At 43.5% G+C, this 8,908-nt stretch overlaps 1 protein-coding gene across 1 annotated transcript; it reads right to left on the reverse strand.

Moving 5' to 3' along the window:
* Positions 1 to 7,458: 7,458 nt before the first annotated feature.
* LOC110608265 lies at positions 7,459 to 8,508 on the reverse strand. The gene is made up of 2 exons (XM_021747478.1): positions 7,912 to 8,508; positions 7,459 to 7,830 (listed from the first exon to the last, which is right to left on the reverse strand). Exons 1-2 carry the CDS (start codon positions 8,506 to 8,508, stop codon positions 7,459 to 7,461), a joined length of 969 nt encoding a protein of 322 aa, XP_021603170.1.
* Between the last annotated feature and the right edge of the window lie 400 nt (positions 8,509 to 8,908).

Here is an 8,908-nt window from a genome sequence, read left to right on the forward strand (position 1 = left end):
TTCGTCTGGGAACACATATAAGAACTCTCTAACCTGACTGCTAAGCTCTCTTACATGAGCCAAATACCCCTGACATCCCTTCTTAAGCAACCTACGAGCCTGAAGAGCTGATATCAGACCTCTAGGTGTACCCCTCCTGTCTCCTCTGAAGACAACCTCTGACCCATCCTGACCTCTGAACCTGACTACTTTGTCCCTGCAGTCCAAGGTAGCACCATAGGTAGATAACCAATCCATCCCTAGAATGACGTTAAAATCTGTCAAATCTAGAACCACAAGGTCGGCGGAAAGGCATCTTCCCTCAACAAATACTGGACTGCACTGGCATACTAACTCTGCCACTGATGGATCACACTTGGGTCCACTGACCCAGAGAGGACACTCTAACTCAGAGATCATCAACCCCAACCTCTGAATGGCTCTCGGAGCAATAAAAGAATGAGATGCACCAGGGTCCATCAAGGCATACACATCTGAACAACCAATGACTAAGTTACCTGCCACCACGGTGTTAGATGCATCTGCCTCCTGCTGAGTCATTATGAAGATCCGTGCTGGAGCTGATGGACCTTAACCTCTGAAACCCGCTGAAGAAGAGGCTGCCCCTCTCCCTCTGCCTCTGCCACTGGCCTGAGTCACGGCTGGAGCTGCTGGCTGAGCCACACTACCAGAAGCTGTCTGCTGAGACTGTACTCCAAAAGCTGCCCTAGGACACTCCCGAGCCATGTGTCCCTCTTGCCCGCATCTGAAGCAGGCTGTTGTCCCAGCCTGACAAACTCCCCTGTGTAGCCTACCACACTTTGCACAAACTGCATTATCAGCACCAGAGCTTGAGCCGCCCCCTAATCCCAGACTGGACTTAACCTTGTTCCAAAACTTGTTCTTCTTCTGCTTCTTGGTGGTACTGCTCCACCTCTTGCTGCCTGAAGCTGCTGCACTAAAAGAAGAAGAGCCTGGGGTCTTAGAACCAGAAGGCTGTGCCACTGACTGTTTAACTGTTCCCTGAACGATGGCACTGGCCTCCATTTTCTGAGCCATATCCACTATGGCATGGAAGCTCTCCCTATCTGCTGACTGGATCAAGGAGGAATATCTGGAGTGAAGTTTCATGATATACCTCCTTGACTTCTTCTGATCCGTGTCAAGGTTTTGTCCTGCAAATGGCAACAGCTCCAAGAATTTGTCTGTGAACTCTTCTACACTCATCTCATCGGTCTGCCTCAACTGCTCAAACTCTATCATTTTCAGCTCCCTTGAACTATCTGGGAAGGCCCAACCGGCAAACTCGTTTGCAAACTCTTCCCAAGACATGCTGTCTACTCTGGGGTTCACATAATTCTTAAACCACTCACGGGCCTTCTTGCATTTGAGTGTGAACCCGGCCATCTGAATGGCTCTACTATCATCTGCCCCAATCTCGTCAGTGATCACTTTTACCCTCTCAAGGTACACAAACGGGTCATCTCCTTTTTCATACTGAGGAGCACCCAACTTCATGTAGTCGGTCATTTTGACCTTGCTCCCACTGGCTGAGCTAGGTCTAGAAGGTTGAGTAACTGGGGCTGCTGGTTCTGTAGGTGGTGGAGGTGGGGCAAGATTTTCTGTGGTAGGGTTTTCTGGATTTGGATAGTAAGGTGGGGGTGGATACATTGGGTACTGTGAGTATGGTGGGTAGTAGGGTGGGTATGGCATCTGTGTGGGATAAGGGCTGAAGCTATGGTAATCTGATGTGCCTCCCATCGAATACCCGGGGTGTTGTGAGAAGTGTGGGTAGTGGGGTGGCTGAACAAATCCCGAGGCCTGAGTGCCTCCTTGGGACTCTCCCATTCCCTCTTCTGACATACTAACTCCCAGACTGCCATCCCTCCTCTGCTCTACATCCATATCATCCCCCATGTCCTCTGACACTCCTCCCTGAACTGTTCCTCTTACTGATCTGCTTCTACCCATATCCAAAGACCTTCTAGGGTCTCTCACTGCTCTATCCCTGTTGGACCTACTAGACATTGCCCTAGGCAATGCTGGAGGACGGGCGCTCATGCCCTCATCCTCAGGTGGCACTCCAGTCAATCATGCAGATCGACGAGTTCCTCTCATCCTATTTTCTGAAAAACAGCACACATCAAGCAAGCATTAGCATCATATGGTTCATGTGGGCACACATGAACCCTCATCACAAACATCACATAGCATAGCATATCATTAATGCACATGCATAAAGTCATGGCATTTCACATTATCATGCAAGACAGAACTCCACATCCTATCCTAGTGGACATGATCTTTCTATTGTGCTTGACCTTCTATGACATCTATGAGCCTGACACTCTAGGTCCTACCATATGAACCTAGGGCTCTGATACCATTCTGTAACGACCCGAAAATCGGATCGCTACCGGCGCTAGGATCCAGATCGGCTTAAGGCCGCCGGGACCCATAGCAAGCCTGACATAGAACCTGTAAACCTGTATAATCCCATACATGATCAACAATCATACATAAAAATTAAAACTTTTCTTTCATTCATTCCTCATACACTAAACTCAACCTGTGCATGCACTAACATAATCATAAACTTGACCCCTCAGTGGGATCTCATCAATACCCCAATGGGCGATACATCATAAGTTGAGTTGGTTAAACATAAACATCAATAGACATTAAGATCATGTATCAACAAGGGATTACAATACTCATAGGGTCAAGCACAACTATAACCTCAATATATCTCATTACATAACATACTGTACAATTGTCATGTCCACAATCTAACTATTACATAAACATACTTCAAAACTCTGGCTAGCCTCCTAGTCTACCCTGTACCTGCACATCTGGGGTTAGGGGAGAGGGGTGAGCTACAAAGCCCAGTGAGCAGAATAATAAAACAATTAAAACATATGATAACATGGAATGCATCACAACACAACTAATCACATCAAGGATGAATTTGTCACCAATAGTCCCCTACATGGACCAACTGTGCCAGGGGCGTAGAATGGGCCTCACTGGTCTTTCTCTTACATAACATAACATAACATGGTCCAACTGTGCCAGGGGCGTAGAATGGGCCTCACTGGTCTTCCGTACCGTATCATCATCATCATCATCATCATAGCATAGGGGGACTAATGGATCATTCAACATCCATCCACATCATCAAACATAATATGCAATGCAACATATTCGTGAATCTAATGCAACACCCTATTATCTCATGGCATTCATGATGCGTGAATCATGCTAAAACTGATTTATTTATTTAAAAGCATAAGAGTTATTCCACTCACCTCTGGCTGAAGCTCTACTGACTCTGAAGTGACTGACTCACTGCTGGGGTCCTCGGTTCCTCGGGTCCGAACCTACACAGGTGGACTCAAATGAGGGACCAAACATACATGAACATAACTCTAAAACATTCCCCCAAAAACCCCCTAAAATACCTCAAAACAATCATGCAAAAACATGCAAAGGAAGGCTGGACAGGGCAGGTTCGGCGGCACCTTCGGCGGCCGAAAGTCCCTCCAGAGCCGAAAGTCAGGCACTTTCGGCGGCACCTTCGGCGACCGAAAGTCCCAGACAGAGACGAAAGTCTCTATTCGGGGGCAAGCTTCGGCAGCCGAATGCTGCCTCCACAAAGGGGGTTCGACGGCCGAAAGTTCCTTCGGCTGCCAAACCTGGTTTCTCCCAAATGGGCAGAAACTTGGCTCAAATGAACCTCTTGCCTCCCAAAACCTCAAATCATGCATAAACTGGTTCTAAAACATGCATACATATCATACATCACACCTAGGGGTCTCAAACTATCAAATACCCCAACTACAACACTTCAAACATGCCACATTGTTCAAGAACATAACATTTGCTCAAAAACTCATACAACCCTAAACATGCCATTCTACCCCATAAAACAACTTAAAACTTACTTAAAACATACAATGAGCTTAAGATCGGCTCTTACCTCTTGATGATCGAGAGAGAGGCGACCTAAACTCGGAGATCCAAGTAAATGAGCTCCTGAGTTCCCAAAGCTCCAAAACTTGTCTTAAATGCTCAAAACTTGCAATGTGAGGTGAAAACTCAAGAAAAATGGAGGAGATTTTGGAGAAAGGACACAAGATCTGGGGAGAGGGAGGTCGGAAGCTTGCTATGGCCGAAAATGGGAGAAAGCTCGCCCATTTCGGCTAAGTGACCCTTTTATAGGTGGCTGGCCAGGCCACGTTCGGGGGCCGAAAGTGCTTCCGCATGCATGCCATGTTCGGCGGCCGAACTTGAGTTTCGGCGGCCGAACCTGGACTTCCCTCACTCATGCTTTCGGGGGCCTAACGTGCCTCCAAAACGCATGCATGTTCGGCGGCCGAACTTGACTTTCGGCGGCCGAACCTGGGTTTTCCTCCAAGGACCTTTCATGCAAAAACTCATTTAATTTTCATACTTAAAACCTTAAAATTCATGAAAACATTTTATAAAAACATGCTTTTACCCTTCTAGAGGTTCCCGACATCCGAAATTCCACCGGACGGTAGGAATTCCGATACCGGAGTCTAGCCGGGTATTACACTCTTGGTCTCCAAATTGTTGAGAAGCTGCAGCCATGGTGGAAATTAATTCCCTCATCTCTCTAGGTGACTTTTTCTCAATGGATCCTCCACAGGCTGCATCAATAAATTTTCTCTCTGCGGGTATCAGACCTCCATAGAAATACTCAACGAGAGATTGGTTAGAAATATCATGCTGGGGGCAGTTTGTGCACAACTTTTTGAACCTCTCCCAGTACTCATACAAGCCTTCAGAGTGCTTTTGCTTTATCCCACTTATCTCTCGATGGATGCCTATGGCTTTTGAGGTAGGGAAGAATTTTCTCAAGAATGCTCTCACCATACCAGCCCATGATGTGATGGATCCGGGTGGTAAGTAGAATAGCCATTCCTTGGCATAGTCATCAAGGGAAAAAAGGAAGGCTCTAAGCTTGACATGCTCTTCAGTAATACCTTGAGGTCTCATGGAGGAGCACAGAATGTGGAATTCCTTCAAGTGCTTGTGAGGATCCTCATTTTCTAGGCCTCTAAATTTGAGAAGGAGATGGATTAGGCCTGTCTTTAACTCAAATGGTGCTGTCAAAGGGGGATATTCAATGCATAAGGGTGCTTGGTCTCCTGCTGGTTCAGCTAGCTCTCCGAGAGTTCTTTCCCGTGGCTGTGGCTGTGGTGCTTGGACAGGGATAAGCAAATTTCCAGCTTGAAGTTCAGCTTCCTCACGGACAGCAGGTTGTTGCGCCATTGCTGGATTTTCTGCCATAACCTGGAATTGGATATCAGGTTCAAATGTAGCAGTGGCTGTAGGAGAGTCTGCTGGTGCAAAAATTTCTGCAGCAGGGGCAGATGTGACAGCAAGTGCTTCAACTGGTGCAGAGGTAGGTGAATTTGCTGGTGCAGAAAAATCAGCAGGTATAACAACAGCTCTGTGAGATGGTGTTGCTGATGAAGATGCTTTTGAGGCTTGGTTCCTCAAATTTGCTTGCTTCCTTAAGTGCTTGGCAGTTTTCTCAATCTCAGGGTCGTAAAGAAGAGTGTCTTTACGGCCAGACCTGGTCATAAAGGGAAAATACGTTAGTTTAAATCAATTCCCCGGCAACTTCACCAATTTTTGATAGACGGTTGTCGAAGCCGTCAAAAATAAACCTATTATCAATCAACAAATAAATTTGTAGATAGTGGCAATAGGGTCGAACCACAAGGAGTTGACACCAAAGATTTTCCTAATAATGACTAGGTAAATAGCAAATAAATAAAAGAGGGGGGTTTTGATTCGATAATTAAAATTAAATAGCAAAAGAAAGCAATAATTTAAAGTTTGAGTAAATCAATAAGAGAAAAGCTTCTAGTTGAAGTATGGATCTATTTCAGATTGTTTAGAATTGATCATTGATTCTTTAATACTCCTATTTATCTCAATAAATTAGTTTAGGATGTGGAAGACGCTTCTCACAATCCAAATTCCTCCTTAGTTCTAGTTTGATTAGGAAACGTTCGCTAATCAAACACTAGTTAACAAGTTGCCAAGGAACGTCCTTGGGGCCTTTGGCATCGAACAACTGTTAACTGCATTAAGACTTAGAGAAACCTAATTCTAACATTGCCAACCGCGTGGCCAAGTTTAGATCATGCAACTAGATTAAATTTGTGTTCAAATAATATAAGCAATTACGGACTTAAATCATTCAAACAATTTGTTACTTAAGCAATTTAAAAGCAATGGGCCCTTATTGATTCTAAAAGTAAAGCAACAATTATGGAAAGATCAAATTGCATAAATATTGAAAATAAATAGAAGTTTAACAATGGAGATTTAAATCTCCCAATTCATCACAAAATCTGAAATTCACCAACTTCAACTAGAAAAGAAGGAAATTAGCCACTCATGGTGGACTAAATACACAAAAGATGAAAAGAAAGGAAAGAAAGAAGCTGCAGGGTTTCTGGCGAGGGGAGAAGATGCTGAGTAGCTGATCAGAAGATGCACCTTGCTGGTTTGGAGGTTGGTCTTTTATAGCTGAAGAATTCCATCCTTCTAGGGTTTTGAAATCCCTTTTTAATTTGGCTTGTGATTCCTCTTTTGATGTTGAATTTAATTGCAACTAGAATTCCTTAGGTGAGAAGCTCTTTCATCGCTCTTGGAATTGTGTTGGTAGTGATTGAGTTGGATTTGGACTTCTGAAAATTCGAAATTTGGTTCTCTGCTGTTTTTCCGCCTCTGCTGTCAATTTCTGCTGTCAAGGTGATTTGGGCAGTTTCTGCGAGTGATTTGGGCAAATCACTTGCCCAATCTGCCCCAATCGTTCTCCGGGATTCAGTCCAATTTCTGTCTCTGTCTCTACGAGTGATTTGACCAGTTTCTACGAGTGATTTGGGCAAATCACTGACCCAATCACTTTTCCAGCTTTTTCTTCACTTTTTCTCCAACTTTCCAATTTCTTCCTTTTCTGTAAAAACATGCCAAAAACACAAATTAAGCTAGAAAAATGTGTAAATAAATAGTAATAAATATAATAAAAATGTGGCTAAATTATGCTTGATCAGAGTACACGGATAATCCACACGTCCTGGTGAGCAAACTGACGGATAGTAAATTACAGCTGAATGAAGGAACATACAGGACATTGTATAGCACAATTCTAGTATTCAATTTGATATTACCAATGTGAGTGACCAATCTGGTGGAATTGTCAGGCAATCTGATTGTTGTGGGTGGGTTTAGTTTAATGACATGATCATAAAAATGAAGATAAGGTGTTATATGATCCGTTGCGCCAGTATCTACTATCCAATTATCCTTGCAATTAAAATTAATGCTAGTAAAAACAGAATTGAGTAAAGTACCTGCGAAATTCACATTTCTGACATCACCCTCATCGTTTTCATTGGTACTGCTGTTGGCTATAAGGAACTTCTGAAATTTTTATTGCAAGTAATCTGCCATCCTTGCACTCAAAGAATCAACACCTTTCTGCTGTGGTGTTACTGACGTCAATGGTGATTCCTTTGTTGCAACGCGAAGGACATTATTAGCTCTATGGTATTTGCCGATGTCCACACCTCTCTTCTGTTGCATCTCAATAAACCAGTCTGGATACCCATGGATAAGAAAGCAATCATCAATAGTATGTCCGGCAGTTTTACACTTGGAACAAAACTGCTTCTTCCGATCTTCCTTTCGTGATGAGAAAGAATTCCTGGCATGCCCACTGCCTCGGCTACCTGAGGATCCCCTTTGAGCAAGCCTAACCGCAGCTGTTTTAGAAGAGGCAGTACTATCAGTTTGCACTTCTCGCTATTTTTCAACGCTCATTACCATCCATTAAGCTTTATTTATCGAAGGTAATGGATCTTGAAGGAGTATCTGATTTTTCACGTTGTCATATTCATCTCCTAACCCCATCAAAAACTGCATTAACCACCGATTATTGTCGTAGTCTGTAATTGTTGTCCTAGCCTCACAACAAACAGGTAACGGAGTTAAGCAGATTAATTCATCCCATTTTCGATTCAGGTTCGTGTAATAATCAGTAACAGAATTGTTGCCTTGCCTGTATCCTGCAATATCCCGTTCAATTTTATAAATCATCGGCCCATTGCTTTCTTCATAACGTTGTTTTAATTCATCCCAAAGGACTTTTGCATTTTTACAGAATACAAAAGCATCAGATATGTCTTTAGATATGGCGTTTAACAACCAAGAAACCACCATACTATCTACCGTCCACCATTTATCATAATCATCTGAATCTGGTGCTGGCGCTTTAATTTTCCCGTTAATGAAACCTAATTTTTTCTTAGCCCGAAGAGCGACCTGAACAGATTGACTCCAAGAAAGGTAATTGTGTCCCTTCAAGGGGGTGTTAACAAGACTGAATCCAGGTGCATCAGAGTTGCTAACATGATACGGATCATCTGCATTAATCTTTGTAGTGATAGCAGCGAGAATCTTCGCTAAATCATCTGGAGTCATCATGTTGAGAAACTGAATGCGAATCAATATCTAATAATTTTGCAGAAGAAAAAAAAACTCTATTCTGGCTCTGATACCATCTTGAGGATTTAAACAAACCAGCAAAAGTAAAATAAGAGCATAATTGAATATGTAATACCCGGCTAGACTCCGGTATCGGAATTTCTACTGTCCGGTGGAATCTCGGATGTCGGAGACCTCTAGAAGGGTAAAATCATGTTTTTATAAAATATTTTCATGTATTTTATGTTTTTAAGCTAGAAGGAAAATGAGTTTTTGCATGAAAATAGCCTTGGAGGAAAACTCAGGTTCGGCCGCCGAACCTCCAGTTCGGCTGCCGAACATGCATGTACTTCGGGAGCGCTTTAGGCCCCCGAAAGCATAAGTGAGGGAAGTCCAA

The sequence above is a fragment of the Manihot esculenta genome, chromosome 15 (genome assembly GCF_001659605.2).
Source record: "Manihot esculenta cultivar AM560-2 chromosome 15, M.esculenta_v8, whole genome shotgun sequence".
NCBI lineage: Eukaryota > Viridiplantae > Streptophyta > Magnoliopsida > Malpighiales > Euphorbiaceae > Manihot > Manihot esculenta.

What these genes read in the sequence shown, in the direction of transcription:
- LOC110608265 (XM_021747478.1), bottom strand. Translation starts at nt 8,508, where the DNA reads ATGACTCCAGATGATTTAGCGAAGATTCTCGCTGCTATCACTACAAAG. An exon ending in TAGGAGATGAATATGACAAC is followed by an intron (nt 7,831 to 7,911) that starts GTGAAAAATCAG and finishes GTTGAAAAATAG; the next exon opens with CGAGAAGTGCAAACTGATAG.